Source organism: Nicotiana tabacum, chromosome 16 (genome assembly GCF_000715075.1).
Source record: "Nicotiana tabacum cultivar K326 chromosome 16, ASM71507v2, whole genome shotgun sequence".
NCBI lineage: Eukaryota > Viridiplantae > Streptophyta > Magnoliopsida > Solanales > Solanaceae > Nicotiana > Nicotiana tabacum.
The window spans coordinates 10,298,956-10,318,627 of NC_134095.1; the positions used below are offsets into that span (position 1 = coordinate 10,298,956).

Genomic DNA, 19,672 nt, shown 5'->3' on the forward strand with positions numbered 1-19,672 from the left:
CATCTTGGATCTAATTGAAGACTGGGGAATTTTAATTTCTTCATAAAAAAAAATACATCATGAGAAAAACGGAAACAACTAACATCACCAACGACAACATAAGACAACTTAAGTATTACTTGAAAATAAAAACAACTTCAGACGAGACAAAAACACCGGAAAAAAAATAACAACATAATTGCATTCCCCAGTAAAATGATCAAACATTAGTTTTGATCTCCAAAGAAGTCTTCAACTTCCAAATGAGTAATATCATCGAGGCCTTGAAAATCATCATCATTCAATGCAAGATTTGTCTCGGCATTGTCATCATTTTTGTTTGAAGGCCCTGCCTCAAAATCATTTTTAAAGGTCAAATGTGACTCCACTGGAGCACTAACAGAAGATGCTCCAACATTATTTGTCTTTCTTTTAAAGGAGTTTTGATAAATCCTGACAAAATGCTTAGGTGCACGGCATTCAATTTTACAATGACCTTTCATGCCACAACGGTGGCAGTTACCGCTTTTGCCTCGTGAAGGATTATTTTTGAGAACTCATATTATTTTCTCGTTTGCCATGACCACCACGATGACGACTATTATATCATCTCTTACCATTGTCATGCCCACGTACATTCATATGGCATGATTATTATTCTATCTTTTTCCAGACTTATCACGTCTAGCTGTCATATTCGCTTCAGGAAGCGGAGTTGACCCTGTGGGACGGGCTTCATGATTTTTCAGCAAAAGGGTATTATGTTGCTCAGCCACTAGAAGGCATGAGATCAATTCAAAATACATTTTAAAACTCCTTTTACGGTATTGCTGCTGTAATACCATATTTGAGGTATGAAAAGTCGTAAGAGTCTTTTCCAGTAAATCCTCATCATTCATAACTTCCCCCACATAATTTTAATTGGGAAGTTATTCGAAATATAGCAGAGTTATACTCACTTACGGTCTTAAAATCTTGCAACCGTAAGTGCATCCACTCATATCGAGCCCTTGGCAATACCGTAGCCTTAAGGTGATCATACCTTTCCTTCAGGCCAGTCCACAATTCAAGTGGATCTTTCACTGTTAAATATTCAACCTTCAAACCTTCATCCAAATGATGACGAAGGAAAATCATGGTCTTCGCTTTGTCCTGGCTTGATGCCTCATTACCATGAGTAATGGTGTTACCAAGGCCTTTAGCAGCTAAGTGAATCTTAGCATCGAGAACCCATGATAGATAGTTCTTTCCAGAAATATCAAGTGCCACAAACTCAAGCTTTGACAAGTTCGACATAGTGAAGACTATCAAAGAAGATAAATAATTAGAAATTATTAAGATAATAGCGTAAAGAAACGATTACACTAAACTCTTCTGATTATGTATGATATTTAGGTGAAAAATACCAATCCAAAATGAATGATAATGGTATATTCGTCTATACGTCTATTGTTCCCAATGTACTGGATAATGAAATTTTATTAGCTCCTCTTAGCTATGAGATTATTACTAGGAATATTTACTATAACGTCATGAGATTCATGATTATTTCTGTTTTCCATTGTGTTAGAAGGATTATTTCTATTTTCCAAAAGATTTACACTTTTGTTCATCGATCTTTGTCAGTACTATATTCATGAATAAAAAAATGATGTTCAACTTTATATTATGATGAAACATCACAAGAAAAAAAATAAAGGAACCAGTATTCATTTGGCGGAATATACTCATATGTATATCTGGAAAAAAAATTAAAGAATTATTAGGCTTGATAATTTTGACAGTAAATCATAGAGATATACCTCGTAAGAAGTGGAGTTCAACCTTGGGGTTAGAGACTTCGTGCTGATAACGTGTTATAAAATAAAAGCAATTTAGTAAAACATGAACAAGGAATAAAAGTAATTTAGTAAAACATGAACAAAAATAAAGATAGAGAAAAGTAAGAGATTTTCTTCTTCAATTATATGTATTTTTCTATCTATTACAAGGCCTTTATATAGGCATAAAAAGTGAAGAAAATATGTCATAAAATATGTCATTAAACATACAAAATATGTCATTGAATATGTCATTAAGCATTTGAGATGAAAATCATGAAAGAAGAATAGACATCCATCATAATATGATATTTATCATTAACACTACTCTCTTTTTTACATCCATCATAATATGATATTTATCATTAACACTACTCTCTTTTTTCCAATTGTCTGTATTATTTAATCCTACTAGTAAAACATGGCTCGTGATGTGCCTGGCCCAAGTGTTGGGTTCATATTGTAGACTTTTAACATGGGTGTAAATGAAATTTAATATGTTAATATCAAATTTTGTCTTACTAACTGTTAACTTTAATATTTAGTTAAGACCTCTCAAAAAGATGCATGTTATTTGACTAACATTAGTAAATTGTTATGTTACCAATTTAATAGTTATCGTTTAAAGTTTTGATCACTCTGTTATATGTTGCTGGTAACTTATCTAATCTTAAAAACGTTCTTATTTTTTTTTGCTCTACATAAAGTTGCTATTTGATTTTTGCATTTTTCTTCGGGTAAGGTTGTTGGATTTACAATATTTTTACATTAGTTTTTCCTTTTGTTACGCTAAGAATATTTTTTATTTTTTACAATCAAACTTTCGTGGATCCTCCTATTCTTGAAATACAATAGGTTTATGTTATCTCTACATATTCGTTGTTAACCCTATATATATTTTAGATCTTTCAGACTCAGTAAAGTCGATGCTATTTGTTATCATCTTGATTTAAGAAAATCATAGATTTAATTGAAGTTTTATAGAAGTAAATACTTTCTCATATAATAAAGTTAAAAGTTTGTGATTAATTTAACCAGGTTATCCTTCACTAAATATAATCTTTAATAACCTATTCAAAATTAATCACAAACTTATAGAAAATCAAAATTTTATATTCAAAACTTTACTCATTAACAACACTCCTATATTCGTGTTTAAGATTCGAAAATTATTTAATGAAAAATCTTATAGGGAATCTCTCATAAACTTTGAAAAACCATATTTTCTTTGATACTCAGTATCATTAGTGTAGACTATTCTCACTTCTCGTGCGCACTCTATCATTATAACACTTCAATAGAAAAGTACATTTTACATGAAAATAGTTTATGCCATATTAACAAACTTTTTTGTTTAATGAATATTTATATACATTCATTATTGGAGTATTGTCATACAGGTACACTTCTCTATAACAACTATCCTCTATAATAATACTTTTTTTATAATGGTCAAGTTTTCTTGGAAATCAACTTTTTATTTTATATTATAATATATATCTTACATAACAACACTTTACTATAGCTGCCAAAATATATCAGAACAACTGAGGCTGATATAAAAAAGTTTTACTCTAGTATAAACATAATGTTTTGCTCAAATAAAAATGAAAATAGGAAGTTTGTGTAAAATAGAAAATTTACTATGTTGTTATAAAAACATAATTTGGATTCGATTTCGTTTGAATAATGATCACGCCCAACTCTAGTCCTAAAAAGGATAAGCGGTCGCTGCAAATATAATCCGGTCTAAAAGTCCGGAGTCGAATCTCACAGAGAACTAAGGCTTAGCTATATCTGTTTAATATCACTAAAAAGACAAGTTTGAACAATTTTCTAAATTATAAAGATTGAGATTTATATTTCTAACTAATTAACTAGCAAATACTAGAAAACGGTAAAATTATCAACTACGAGACAAAGGGTTGGAGACTAAATTAAGGAGGTTTAGATTTATGATTTCCCCAATTGTCGGAATCCTTCTAGCTATGTTCCCTACAATTTTTCCAATGTATTCTCTATTGATCGTGAGTACTTTCGGTGTCGTAATTCTCTCTCGAGCAACTACAATAATTTACTAGACATATTCTCTCGAACTACGCTAGTTGATTTTATCTAACCGCTCATTATGACCACGTCAAGGCTTTGTTATTTCTAAACCTGCCTTTAAACCCACTGTATTGATTTCTCACGTACGTTAGGAGTGACGTTGTTCAACAACTACCTAAATATGTACTCTCTCTCGAGCACTACACACTAAATAGGCACAGTCAATTGATGGCCATTCAATCAACAACAACAAACACGTAGTTGAACAAGTAGAGAAATCCAACGGCTCAATTATATAAAAACATAACAAGAATTTATCCTACAAAAGGTTCTATCAAAACCCTAGATAACACATTAGCTATTCATAATAGTATGTAAAACTACAATACTAAAAGCCATAATCACAATGAAAAAATAGGAAGAGGAAGAAAAAACTCGTAGAAGAATTCTCCGCCTTGCTCCTATTGTCTTTCTGCCTCCTTAGGTCGAATCTGTGTCAAAAATTGGTTTCATCCCCTCAAAAGATCGTTTTTCCATGTATATATACCAAGTAGGGTCGGGCCCAAACTATTATACCTTCTCTTATGCGAAAACGGACAAGTTTCCAGGCCTGGACGTCCACGGCCGCGGCCCGGGCGCGGTACTTTCCTAGTGTACTGCCTCAGTCCGCCTCAGGTCCACGGTTGCAGTTTCGACCGCGTTTTTCACCCTGTTCCGTTTGGAATTTGGAAAAACGTAAAACATGAAAGTGCGCAATATGCCTACTCGTTTCTTCGTTTTGTTGCTCTATCATCTGTCGATCCCCGAATACGATACCGGCTTAATTTCTTGGGCTTTTACTCAGACTTCAAAGCTCTAAATCACTTGAATTCATTCCATAACATCTACATAGCTCGGAATCACTCCTACAAGGCATAAAACACACAATTAGTGCAAAACACTAACGATTAAAACGCAAACTCAACTAAAGTGCAGTAAATTTGAGTGTAATAAGCGACTAAAATACGTAATTATAGCCTATCATCAAATAATCTATTTGATATTAGTAATGTAAACTGTTTTATTTTGTTTTATTACTTAAATAAAAATTGTAAAGAAATAAGAATAAGGCTACTAATGAAATATGAAATTTATAAAATTTTATCAGTTAATATATTCTCTATGAAATAAATATATAAGGCTTTTTTAAAGGTTCCATACATGAAACCTGTCATATTAGCCACGTTTCCACAAGCTTCAATAGTCCAATGCCAATGTTTTAAAAGTAAAAGGCAGCGTTGTATCCAGTGGGCCCCACGTTTTCTATTAGTAAAAGCTTATACAACACTTGGGGCAATTTAGTCAAAGGCAATTAGAAGCTTATGACCTGCTGCCTACATATTCCCTCGTAATAGTAAAAGTAAAATGGAGTCAACATTTATTTAATATGAAAAGAGCTGTTTCATGGGCCACAGATCTTTAAGTTTGGGTCTTCTTTAAGGTTCGGGTCGGCTCCGTAACGTATATATAGATAGAAGGTTGCTGATGTTTGTAACTTCTCTTTTTCTTCAGAGAAACCCTAGTCGCAGCGGTAACTCCACATTTTGATACTTTTTCAATATCAGTTTCTCTAATCAGGTAAATTTATTTCAATTTGTTTCCTTCTGCTATTTTTCGCATTATTATAGTCTTTATTTTCTTTCTACTTTTTTGGTGCTTAATCTATTATGATGTCTTAAACTGTTCCTGTTTCGAGCAAAAAAAAAAACCTGCATTCGTTTTGCAATTGCTGTTCGAATGTTTTCTTTGTTGCTTTTACTGTAGAGAAGTGGGGAAAAAAATACAAAAATAAAGATGTGGGAATAGCTTTTTAAATTTTTTGATTGTGTTACCACATACCTTATTATTGGAGTTTTCTTGCTTGATAAGTTGAGGAAAAAGGGTTTCTACCACTTGAATGAAAATTGAAACGGGGAGAATGTTTATGGGTTATACCTGAGGCAAACAGAATGATGGTAGAAGCATATTTTGGAGTTTTCTTCATTATTGGCCATAAATGCTTAGATCGTTTCTTTTTTCTTGCAGGAAGAGAAATGTCGATGGATGGGAATGTTGGACAAACACCTCCAGATAATGAAGCATACAACGTTCCTCCAGATACTAAGTTTATTATCGACAAGGTTGTGCCGTTCGTGGCGAAGAATGGGGAACGTGTTGAGAGGGGGCTTAAGATAAACCACGCCGGTGATGCTAAATTTAGTTTCCTGAATGCTTCTGATCCTTACCATGCCTATTATCAGTACCGTGTGGCTGAAGCTTACGTACCTGCTCAGAAGCCTACTCAGCCAGCAGTTTCAGCCTCTGCTCCTATCACTTATTAGGTGATAATCGCAGTTTGTCTGCCAATCTAGACCTATAATTATGCTGAATATAAAATTTGCTTGTGTTAGATATTATTGACTTTAACATTAGATGCTTACTCCTTATTTGCAAGTCTCGATTATGAAGTGTTATCATTAGGTTGTAAGATATCCTGGCGCTTATTAGCTAAAAATTGCAGTTTGTTTACCAAATTAGACCTATGATTTTGCTTTTGATGATTATTATTAACTTTAACATTATATATATGCTTACACCTTCTTATTTGAAAGTCTCGAATATGATGTGTTTTCATTAGATTTATCCTGGTGCGTGTTGAGTTACAAAGGACTGAATCATGTGAGGGAAGTACAGAAGCTACCAGCTTCGTATTGTTGGCAAATCATTTAAGATGTGGAGAGAATGAGGCACTATACTAGTTGACTCAACTGCCTTTGGAACTATGCTTTTGAGATACTGGATCGATCACAGTGTCTTGAACAAATAATCTCTTTTCTTCATAGTTGATAAGTTCCAAATTTGTTATTTGTGGCATATATTAACTTCTTTTGCATTAAACAATTTAGGAACACCTTACTACTTTGCAATTCTCGAATATGATATGTCCTGGCACTTGCTAATGTAAAAAGATTGAGGAAAGTACAGAGCTACCAGCTTGGTATAAGATTTGGAGAGAATGAGGCATTTTACGAGTTGACTCAACTACCTTTGGAACATGCTTTGGAAATACTGTATTGATCACAGAATGTCTTGCACAAATAATCTCTTCTCTTCATGGTAGATAAGTTCCAAAATTTGGATCTGTAGCATAGATATAATCTATTAGGAGTACTTCTTTTGCATTAAACAAGCACATTAGAAACTTGGTCTCACTACTCTTGAAAAATAAGGCACACAGTTTGTTTTGTTAAACTAGCATCGAGAGTTGTTGTTGCCTCTTTATGTAGCTCTACTTAAGTATAATAGAACTATGGTGTTCTATATTTAGAGATACTCTAAGGTCGTGTATGATCTTAAACTAATGCTCATTCCAGTTGTATCAGAAGGCGTGAAGGGACTGAAATATGGTGTAAAATTATGTTGTCTGACAGATTCCTGCCACTATGCTCTAACTTTGTGACAATGTTGGTCACTTTTCTTATGCTGGAGATAGTTTCTTTTTGACTGATATATGTTGCAATAGCAATTGATGAGAGCGATTTGTTTAGCTTAGACATTAGAGCATAAACTTTATCCCAGTAGTATAAATTTGGGAGTGGATTATAGTCTGAGGACACAGTGGATGAGATGGTAAATTTTTTGTAGCAAAGTTGTGGATTTCCCTTAAGATTTCAGGTTGCCAAGCATTGAATTTCGAACACATAATTGTTGTTTGCAATACTTGACTATATTTGATGTCTGCATATTGTGAATCAGATACATTTTTGTTGGGCCTTTGTCTATCTTGAGCAACATGCTTATCTCTTGAGGTTGCACTTTTTTGTATTTGCAGAAAAAAAAAAAAAAAAAAGCATGACTCGTGCCAGATTTATCTATGAAATGTCCTAAAATTTAAATAGTGATCTAAAACTGTCTATGATCTTGAAAGAGACAAATGGGGCTTAAAAAACTTAAAGACAAATAGAAAAGTCTACATTAGAATGAAAAAAAAGTTTACATTGGAATGAAACAGGTGGAGTTTATAATTATACAAATTTTGACATGACAAGTTGACAACTACATTTTCTCCTATTAGCAACCCAAGAATTTGCCTAAAGCAACATATCACCATCACAGGGCGGTTACTTTTCATTAATAAAAACAGCCCAACATTTGACCAAATCAAGTGCTTTCTCAGTGGTAGGATTAAAGATGTGGAAAACATGATCTTCCCCTTTAGTTTCAATAATTTCTGCTTTTCCTTTCCACTGACTCTTCACCAATGATTCATAGTACAATATCCCTCTGTCTCTGAGAATATCCATCTCTGCAACACAAACAAGAATCCTATCACAAGCCACTTCTTCAAGCTTTGGTGCTTCATCAACAAAAGGATTGATCAAAGGGTCATCATTTCCTTTATTTGATGGACAAACAAATTCCCACCATTTATCCACCATTGCTTTTCTTGGATCTTTAACCTCTATACCAATAGGTTTTTCTCCCCAGAAATATGGACTAATCATGAGCATCCCAGAAACCTTCATTCCTAAAGCTTCATCTGATTTTCCAGCTCTGATTGCCAGGAAGTGTGAAATATTAGCACCTGCACGAGTTAATTTCACTAAAGTTACTAAATTATATCTACTAATATCGATTCATACAGAAGAAAATGTTCCTTATTATTTCAAATATTGTACCTAACCTAACAGTAAAGTCAAAAGATTAATTTTTAAGTGCATGAAAATAAGTGAATTTACCCACTATAACAATAAGGGTTCAATTGACTCCTTTGTTGAAAAATTGTACGAATAAGGGTAAAACAATTTTTTGTTTGTTATATATGAACAGTTGAATTTCCTCGAAATAAGAAAAGATTCTTATGTAGTAGCAATTTGGTTAAAAATTTGCTTTATCTCACAGCTTCAAATAGCAGGTGTGACATTTTAATTTTTTTTAATCCCCTTACATAAATACTTGACTCGCTACAACCAGGGACGAAACACATGTCTTAAAGGATGGTCAATCCACATTTCATCGAAAATTACACTATGTATCTAGGTAAAATATTAGATTTTAGAGGTGTATAACATATACCGAATACCCTTTGTCGGAGAGATTTTTTTACTATTCAAGTTTAAGCACCCTAAATGAAATTTCTGACTTCACCACTGAGGATTTAAATTGTGGAATTTCAGATACTTCTTTGATCTTTCTTCTTCTTTCTTCTTCTTTACGTCAAATTATTGTAATTAACGAGTACCTGCACTATCTCCAGCCAAGAACACACTATCAAAGTTAACAAGCTCATTCAACCAAACTTCAGACCCATGTTTTGAGTTATGTGCAGCAACCCATTTAAGAACATCCCAAGAATCATTATAAGCTGTTGGAAGAGGATGTTCTGGGACTAATCTATAATCAACCGAGACAAGAACAACATTAGCTTTGGACACAAACACATTGAGAGAATCATGGTACTTAGGATCACCAACAGATGATATACAAAATGCTCCACCATGAAAGTAAACGACTAAAGGAAGTTTCTGTGATATTGTTGCTGAATTTGTTCTGTAAATCCGGGCTGAAACGCCAGTTTTAGGATTAACTAAAACATCTTTGGAATAAACACCAGTTTGAGGATCATAGGTTGCTGGTGCAAATTCAGTACCTACAAGTCTTTTGACAGTTCCATTTTTGTACACTTGTAAATAAGGAAAAACATCATGGATAATTTCAAGATTGTTGGTTGTGTCCATTTTTTGTTTTGATGGGAAAAGATAAAAGAGAAGTGATTATTGTAAACAATGGAAAGGAAAGAAAGATTGATGGTATACAAAAGTTAAAGACACCATTTAAAATGGGGTCTTATATTGCGGCCTATGGCCATTTAAGTGGGGCCGCCGCTGCTTTTTCTTTTTTCATTCTTTGAATCATTAACTTAATTTATTTATTTAACTTTTTTAAATTGTGGTTCAAGATAATTTACGAACCTTGACTATTTAACCTTCAGTACTTACTATCAGGGGCGGAACTAGGTGGACGATAGAGGGTTCAGTCAAATCTCATTTGCCGAAAATTACACGGTAGACATAAAGTTAATATTTTTTCGTGTATATATATTAAGTGTTAAATCCTCTTAATGTCTTTGCGTTTGCGTGTTTATGTTTTTTTATTTTTTGTACCCTCTTGATGAAAGTACTGCTTCCGCCACTACTTACTATCTTTGATCATTTAAATTCACCCAAACATTCTTATTTCTTTGCATATTTTAAAACCGACTTTCATAATTTCTACCCTTCTTCATTCACCTCTTGGCTACACACTTTGGTGTAGTCATCAACTTATTTATTTTAACATTTTTTTTTAAAAATGATGATGCTCGTTTCAATTTGCTTATTCCACATCAAAACTTAGGTAGATATATATCACCTAACATTTGCTGCGTAAATCCGATTTTTTTTATAGTTTTCATATTATTTCATTAATCACTAAATTACATATTTAGGCGTAATCATCGACTTGTTTATTCATAAAGATGAGTGAAAAAACTAGACATGCCTACTATAAAGTCAACAACTTTAGGAGGAAAAAAAAAGTCACCCCAAAGCATTTTATTTGTTTTTATTACCTTTCAATTATGATATCATCCCACGAGAGAACATTCTCCAACCTTAGGAGCTGGAGCCTGGAGATAATGATATCTCGGAATAAATATTTGAATAATATTTACTTTAATATCCTGACTTTACGGGGATAATAATTTTATAAACTAAACGACAAATTTATCGGTGTGTATAAATTAAACGAGTGCACGCTTAATTATAAACTTTTTTTTAATGAAAAATTATTTGTACGATAGTGATGAATGAGTCAACTGTGAAATCGCTTGAATGTAGATCAGGTGTTGTACAACCAGGTCAGATCCAGAATTTTAAGTTTATGAGTTCCTATAACAATCTCAAGTTAATCTACATGATAACTGGACCAACGAATTGAATTCCAAGCTAAATATTCTTATATTTTTAATGAATTTTTTAGTACAAATACAGGGTATATGCAAAAGTTACTAGGTTCACCGGAACCCGTAACTTTTGCTCTAGATCCGCCCTTGTGTACAACTGGAGTAAAAATTACAGGCTATGATTAGTGACTGAATAATACTATTTTAGTTCACTTTTATTTGTCCATTATAGACTTTGCCCACCCCTTAATAAATACATAAATGAAATACATAATTTACCATGATATTTGTATTAACTAATACATATTTTTAATAGATTTGAGAAAATCCTTTTAAAAGAGTAATTAATACTGTGAGTATAACATGAAAAAGAAATTGTCTTCTCTCTTGATATGCTAAATGTGACAAGTAAAAGTGAAAATCTATTTTTAGAATATTAGACATGTAAAAGTGAACGAAGAGAGTACTCCCTCTGTTCACTTTTACTTGTCCAGTATTGAAAACATAGATTTTCACTTTTACTTGTTACGTTTAACATATCAAGAGAGAAGACAATTTCTTTTTTCCTATTATACCTACAATATTAATTACTCATTTCAAATCATTTTCTCATATCCATTAAAAATATGCATCAATTAATATAAATATCATGGTAAAGTTTGCACCTCATTTATTATTTCTTAAGGGGTGCGCAAAAAAGTGAAGGGAGGGAGTATAAAATAGAGTTAGTTATTCAACTAATTAAGAAACACCTCCCTTTCATTAGTGGGCTGCTTGCCATTAAATAGATAGAAATTCATTAATGCTTTGCAAAAATGGTGCTATTTGTACAGCATGTTTCTTTACAATTTTGAATTTAAGAAAATGACATTTTTAGATCTCCTATGTGTAACAGATAGATCTCTTATATGTAAAACTAAATCTCTCATGTGTAAAAAAAAAAGTAGGGTCATAAAGCTAAAAGCAAGTTTGTAAAGAGCCAAAAAATTAATTGACCCGCAAAAATGGGCTCACCGTTTGTATTCAACGAAAAGTTGTAGAAACTACCGCAGAAAGAAAGATCTATAATATGGGTGAAATTCAATAATAGCCAGATTTACAACTGGTTGTTCAAAAATAGCTCAGTTTCTAAAGTAATCGAAATTTAGCCACTTTTCATATAAAGATAAATCTGAGCGAAAACACTGTTCAAAACTCAGAAAATACGCCAGTATATTATGCTGGAGTTCCAGCATAAGTATACTTGAACCCCAGCATATTATGCTTGAGTTCCAGCATACTTATCCTCGAACTCCAGTATAATATGATGGAGTTCCAACATAAGTACACTAGAACTCCAGCATAATATATTGGAGTTCCAGCAAGTATACCGGTCTAGCATAATATACTGGAGTTTGGAGCACCGGTGCTCCAGTCTCCACTATATTATACTGGAGCTAGCAAAGTATACCGGACCAGCATAATATGTTGGAGTTCATACACATGTGCACCGAATTCCAGTATATTATACTGGACCGGTCACTGTTGCAGCAAAATGGTGGCTATTTTTCATTGACTTGGTAAACGCTCGCCATTTTTGAATGACCAGTCCGAAAAATGGCTATACTGTGCTATTTTTACATTATGCCCTCGTGGATGGCCCGGTTGATTTGGAGGGCAGTTATCCATTCAGATGACTTGAGATCGATTTCCTTCAATGCCTTCTGGGTCGAGCTTGTCGTACAAGGTCTGCCTAGTGCAATTTACATCTTTTGTGTGATTTGTAAGTTATTACACAGTAGAAATTTACCCAGTACGCATAAAATGTTCACTCAAAGGACACAGAGAAACTATAGCGACAACAGGTTTTCCCGAGGTTCCAAACAAAGAAAGATCGATAATGAATATCACCCCTTTTTCTAGGGGCTTTGCCCTGGAATGTTGAAAATGTAAGATTGTCCCTTCAATTATTTTTTAATCAAAATTTCTTTACCTATTTTATTTATTCTATAAAGTAAATATAGAAGTGTTACGACTTAAAACGGAGAAACAGAAAATGGAAATTACCCAATTAGAAGTTGATATAGAATAGTGGATTGCTACTTCCCTTGCAACCTTAAATTTTAAAGAGAATATGATTAATTAAGTGACCTTAATTGGTGCATGAACTTAATTAATGAGACCTCTTAATAATCATGCTACTCCATTAGCATCGCAACTTTAAAGTGGACTTGATGCACACTCCACTATTACAATAGCAACAATTAACAATAAAAAAAATAAGGTCATACGGTTTAGCAAATTTGAATACAACTCGAGAACATAAAGTTAGAATCGTTTGTATCTTGAATTAACATGCATTATAATCCAAACCTTAACATATTGCGTTTCACACAATAAAAATGGCTCAAACCAAAATATCGAAGCAACTAAGGTATTATATTTCTGCACCAAAAAGAAAAAAGAAAAAAAAGGTATTATATTTCTTCACAGACCGTGCTTGCATTCTAAAACAGGAAGGAGTTACTTCTTTTAAAGTAAAACTTTCACATCAATCCAATACCTTGTGTTAAAATTTTGCTGACTTTAAAGTGTATGATCTTTTACGTGTAGTTTGATTCGTGGATAAGTTAATGCCGAGATTTTAAAACAAAGATTGTACGTAATACATGAATTAATAATTCATGTAGTGTTTAGTGTGTATATATATTTCATTTAATATGGATATTCGAGTTTGTGGATGCTATTATTGTTTTTTGAAAATGTTTAGACACTTCTTTAACAAATAATTGAGTAATTATGCTGTTATTAGTACTCTTCTATGTAACATTTTACTACAATAGGTATAGTATTGCTGTTTAAGGAAAGATAAAGTATTTTAGAATTTAGTGATCAAAGTAATTTAGGAATGACACGTATTTGTTTAACCATAAAATAGGAACTTCGGTCAAAGCGTAATTTTAAAAGAACTCAGATTACTGATAATCGAATAAAGAAATGACGGTGCATCAAAAAAAGAAAATTTGGATTGAAAGAATGACAGAGTAAGCAAGTTTAATGCAATGTAAATAAGTATATTCCAGTAATCATCATTGTGTCCCATACAAATGTTATTTCTCTCTTTTTATAGTTATTTCTAAGTACTATGTTTCTTTCCTCTCATAATAGAGCCATTATGAGTAATTAATGACATTAATGTAATGTTATAATTGACAAATCGTAACTGTTTCGTGAAGATTGTATAACATTTCCTCTCATTGATGCTCATTAATTGCAGATAATACGTATCTGTATTTTTTACTAACTAGGTTCATTCCTCCGATGTTTCTTCAAATTTTCAAGAGATACGAGTAACTGTCCCTTCTTATTAACAGGTACTTTTGCTCGTACCTGTTAAGGCTCACAACTCTTTTAATACTCTTTGCCAGTTGTCACTCTTTTATTAATCCACGTGTCTTGATATGGCAGCACATAATTAAAATCAAATGTTAACTTGATTTTCCCCAATACAGATAGTCCCCCCACTTGCCATTTATTCAGCAATTGAATATTTGGGAAGTGGATCCCATTAAAGCGAGAATTTTTGCCGTCATTCTACATATCATTATACTTTCTCCAGAACTGACGCTTCGCATGTCACTTCCATTTAATGCCTGTGACACATGGCAGTTTTTGATTGGTTCTGCAACTCTTCAGCGTCTTTTAGGGTTTTTTTACGGCTACATCAATCACGAAGTGACAGTTTTCATTATGACGTTCCAATCATTACCTTTTTTGTTTGACGGTTGTTTCTGAGTATAAATATATCTTTGTACTTCCCGTGACTGTTTAACTTTTCTTATTTCAGCAACCATGGGAATTGTTGAAGAAATTTCCAATTTCCGTGGTTGGGTAGAAAAGTTATTGACCATTGCTCCAATGGAAGTTAGATCTTGGAAGTACCTCTCAAATAGGTTTGGTTGGAAGGTTAAGATCCACGGCAAGAATTTTTTCCTTCTATTTTCATCTATTCTTTCATTAGAATGTTTTTAACCCTTCTTTTTATCAGGGTTTTCTATTCGTGGTGTAAGTGTTGAATCGACTGTAACTTCTAGACTTTCTTTGGCAAGAGCTCAGGAGATAATCTTGAGTTCTTCATCGAAAAGGAAAGCTGACAAACCCCAGGATTCTGAAGAGGAGGAGGAACGGGATGGAAGACGCATCATTTCAGATGATGAAGTTACTTCTCCCCGTTCGGTTCCTATGACCGAGCCTGCTGAAGCCACTTTAATGAGTTCTGAAGATACTCCTATGGCAACTCGTGACTCTGATGAACAACTTTTTTCACGTGGGTTTGATAGTGAAGGTTTTGATTTGGTGTCTGATGAAGTATCTCTTACCTCTTTCCCCGTATCTGTCCCAATGTAACATTCTTTGCCTATTTTTACTGAAGTTGTTTTTGCTCCGCCTCAAGCCATTATAACTTCCTCTACAATCCCCGCTGCTAATGTTTCTCGAACTGAAGTTGGTTCTTCAAATGGAAGTAGAGTGATGAAGCAAATTACCATTGAGGTTCCTGCCGATGGTAATCTTCTGAAGAAGTCAGGTCAAGCTGACGTATGGTTGAAACCCTTGATTGGTCCAGTTGAAAAGTCCAAGCTAGAAAGTCATAGTTCTTTGACTTGGATGAATGACATCGTGCAATCATCATTGAAGGTATTGATGTCTTTTCATGTTCTATTCCATTTTCCTTCTGCTAAAATTCTTACCCCTTTTTTATGTAGATCAATCTTATCGGTACGGAGATGATGAAAAGAATTTCCCATACAGAGCAATTGATGCATGATTACCAGATTAAGGCAGATAATTGGAAAGAGCAGTATAGTCTCCAGCTTGAGATAGAAGTTTTAGAATAAAACAAATGTACCTTAGAGCAGCAGCTGAGAATCATGGCATCGGAGTTAGCAGTTGAGAAAGCTTCTTTCAACCAGGCAGGCAAGGATAAAAACCTCCTCGAGTCATCTTTTGCCGAACAACTCTCCAAAGCCACCGAAGAGATCAGAGGTCTGAAGGCCTTGTTGAATGAGAAAGAGGTTTATGCAGGTGGGCTTGTTCAAACACTCACCCAGACCCAAGAAGATCTCCGTGTGTCTTCTGATAAGGTCAAGTTTTTGAAGAGTTCCCTTGCCCCTTTACAATCATCTTACGATGCTGCTTTGACTGAGAGGAAGAAGCTCAAGAGTGAAATTGATCATTGGGAAAGAGACTACGAGGCTCTTGAGGACAAAGCTGTTGTTGAAGTAAGTTGGGCCATTTTGAACACGCGCCATGATACCCTTATGGAGGTTAGTCAAGAAGGTTTTAACTTGGATGCTGAGTTAGCAAAGATTAAAGAGACCATTGAAAAAACTCAGCAAGACCTAAGTTTCTCTTCACCCATGGCTGATACTCCCGAGAATGTTGAAGCTAATCCTGATGCAACGGATGTCCCAACTCCTTCTGACCAAATCGAGCCTTTTGTTGTTGATGATGTCGTCTTGAATTCTTCTTCAGAACCTGCTCTACAGTAAAAGTTCATTTGTGAAGGTTGACTCTCTTTTTTTGGTGGAATGTTTGGTGTTTTTACCCCTGGTCCCATTTTAGGGGTAATGCTTTTGGTAATAACATATCCCCAGGTCTTTTCGGGGATTTAAAATGACAATTAGTTTAAGACTAAGTTCGTACTTAGTTTTAACTTAATACTTAATTCTTTTGAGTTTATGTTATACTCTTTTAATAATTTGCCTTGTTTCTTTATAAGTTCAAGGTCTTGCTTTTATTTTAATATGTGGGTTTTTGTTTTACCCTTTTGACTTTTTGCATTTTAGAAATGCTTAATTAGCTTCATGGATTTTTGAATCAAACATGAATTATAAAAGAGGGTCCTTTTATATATGACACGTAATGAAGAAGACGTCTCAACTTAATCATACGAAAAGAGAAATAGGAACACACATGTTTCTTGGAATAACTTTGATAAAAGTTTTCATTTTAACACCTTACATGTACTTAAATATCTTCTATAACTGTTTTCTTTACAACAGATTTGTAAAAAATTCAAGGATTTCGTTACAACCCATGGCTAAATCCAAGGGCTTCTTTACAACCCATGGCTAAATACTGCCTTTAACCTCAACATTCGTAGGAGCTTGAAATTTGAATCCACGAGTGTATTCTTCACAGGTGTTTGAATCAGGCTTGTATTTTTGGCTCGTGACTTTTGCTCTGAACTTTACACTTGTTGAGTAGACTTTAAGCCTGACTTAAAATTATTCCAGTCTTCTTTGCCTTCCTTGTACATATATTATATGTATTATATAGTCCCCCAAGTGTTTGAGTTTTGAAGTATGAAATCTTTAGCACATGATTATTCTTTCCATGCGGTCTTTTTTCTGAAAAGGAAAAACATACGAGACTCGAAGGTATAGCTTTAGATGTAAACTGCTTAACCCATTCTATTTCTATCATAATAGTTGCAACCCTAGAACGGGAATTATGTTTCTTCCGCGTGTCTTTCAAGTCTAAATTCATCATTTAGTATGGGCTAGATTTTGCCTATCATCTAAAATCGTTAGTATAATTTTAACAATCCAAAAATAAAATCGTAAATGGGGCATACCTAACCGTTGGTATTTCCTTTCCTTAGAAATAGTACTTCTTTAGATGAACATCATTCCAATTCGAAGGTAAGATCTTGTCGTCCAAGGTTTCAAGCTCATAAGTACCTTTTCCTGCGATTCCATGAATCTTGTAAGGCTCTTCCCAATTTGGACTTAATTTTCCTGCATTGACTGCCCTCGTGGATTGGAAAACTTTCTTGAGTACGTAGTGCCCAATCTTGATGTACCTGAGATGAGCTTTCCGATTGTAATACCACTCAATAACTTGTTTTTGTGCCGCCATCCTTATTAAAGCAATTTCCCTCCTTTCTTCAAGTAAATCTAGATTTACCCGTATCTCTCCTTCATTCGACTCCTCAGTAGCTTGAGTATATCTTGTGCTTGGCTCCCCTATTTTGACTGGAATTAATACTTTAGCTTCATATACAAGTAAAAACGGTGTTTTTCCCATAATTGTTTTTGATGTTGTTCGGTAAGCCCACAAGATTCCCGGTAGTACTTCTGGCCAATTACCCTTTGATTCTTCTAATCTTTTCTTCAAGTTTTTGATAATAACTTTATTTGTCGATTCAGCTTGTCCATTGCCCACCTGATAATAAGGTGTCGAGGTAATCCTTTTAATTTGCCAACTTTGAAAGAATTCTGTTATTTGCGCACCTATAAATTGTGGGTCGTTATCACACACGATCTCCTTTGGCATCCCAAATCGGCATATAATGTTATGCCAGATGAGATCCCTGACCTCTTTTTCTTGTACTTGTTTGAGGGCTCCTGCTTTTACCCACTTAGTAAAATAGTTAGTGAGTATTAACAGAAATTGTACCTTACATTTAGCTTGTGGTAATAGTCCTACCATATCCATCCCCCACTTCATAAAAGGCCATGATGCCACAACTGGATATAATAATTCGGCTGGTCGATGCATGTTGTTGTCATATCTTTGGCACTTGTCACATTTAGCCACAAAAATTTTCGCTTCTTCTTCCATTTTTGGCCAGTAATATCCAGCTCTAATTATGGTTTTTACCAAAGATCTCCCTCCAGCGTGATTTCCACAGTGTCCCTCATATATTTCTTTCATCACATATTCAGTTTGAAAAGGCCCGAGAAATCTTGCTAGAGGGCCACCGAACATCTTTCGATATAAATTTCCTTGATTTAAACAGTAACGAGCTGCCTTTTGGCGAAGTGCCTGAGCCTTTTTCTTATCCTCAGGAAATATTCCATACTGTAAAAAATTGACAATTTCATTTCTCCATTCCCAAGTTAGATAATTATAATTTACCTCGTTTTTATCTTGATCAAGCATTGAATGAAACAAAATGTATCACAGAAGCATTTTCTTCATTTGTTACATCTGTGGAGGATGCGAGATTAGCTAAAGCGTCAGCCTCGGCACTCTCTTCTCTTGGTATCTGCATGACTTTCCAAGTTTGGAATTTCCTGACTAAATCCCGTGCCTTTTCCAAGTACTGTTGCATTATTGCCTTTCTAGCTATGTAAGTCCCCAGCATTTGGTTAACTACGAGCTGTGAATCGCTTTTGATTATGACATGTTCTATTCTGAGCTCTCGTGTCAATTCTAAACCTGCAATCACAACTTCATATTCTACCTCATTATTAGTAATAGGATAATATTTTATGGCTTGTCGTATGGTTTCTCCCGTAGGTGGTACCAAAATAATGCCTACACCTGCTCTTTTTATATTTGATGAACCACCAGTAAATAAGGTCCAAGTACCTGGATTAGACCCGTTAAATATTTGCAGTTCTTTTTCTGCATCCAGTTGTATCCTTTGACTAAAATCTGCCACAAAATCTGTTAAAACTTGTGACTTTATTGCAGTTCTTGGTTGATATGTGATTTTATATTCACTTAGCACTATAGCCCATTTGGATAGTCTACCCGATAACTCTTTTTTATGCAGTATATTACGTAAGGGGTAGGCAGTTACTACAGAGATAGGATGAAATTGAAAATAAAGTCTTAACTTTCTAGATGCCATAATTAACGCAAGTGCAAGTTTTTCTAGATGAGGATACTGAGTCTCAGCATCCAATAATGACTTACTAACATAATAAATCAGAGATTGTTTACCTTGGTCCTCTCGAACTAACACATCACTTACCGCTATTTCTGAAACAGCAAGGTAGATGAGTAGTTTTTCCCCGTCTTTTGGTTTTGCGAGCAATGGTGGATTTGACAAGTATACTTTCAAATTTTTAAGCGCCTGTTGACATTCTTC

General features: G+C 34.1%; 1 protein-coding gene and 1 long non-coding RNA gene across 2 annotated transcripts; one reads left to right on the forward strand and one right to left on the reverse strand.

Moving 5' to 3' along the window:
- The first annotated feature begins 5,329 nt into the window (after window positions 1-5,329).
- Window positions 5,330-6,477, forward strand: LOC142170524 (uncharacterized). The gene is made up of 2 exons (XR_012699751.1): window positions 5,330-5,465; window positions 5,913-6,477. It is a non-coding gene; the product is annotated as an uncharacterized LOC142170524 (long non-coding RNA).
- A 1,339-nt stretch (window positions 6,478-7,816) lies between these two features.
- Window positions 7,817-9,672, reverse strand: LOC107776023 (putative carboxylesterase 2). The gene is made up of 2 exons (XM_016595831.2): window positions 9,109-9,672; window positions 7,817-8,451 (listed from the first exon to the last, which is right to left on the reverse strand). The coding sequence occupies exons 1-2, from the start codon at window positions 9,602-9,604 to the stop codon at window positions 7,988-7,990; spliced, it is 960 nt and encodes a 319-aa protein (XP_016451317.1). The 5' UTR covers window positions 9,605-9,672; the 3' UTR covers window positions 7,817-7,987.
- Window positions 9,673-19,672: the final 10,000 nt, after the last annotated feature.

Excerpts from the sequence above, each read along its gene's own strand:
- LOC107776023 (XM_016595831.2), bottom strand. The coding sequence starts at position 9,604 with ATGGACACAACCAACAATCTTGAAATTATCCATGATGTTTTTCCTTAT. Across the intron at positions 8,452-9,108 it reads CTTGGCTGGAGATAGTGCAG|GTGCTAATATTTCACACTTC; the intron begins GTACTCGTTAAT and ends TAACTCGTGCAG.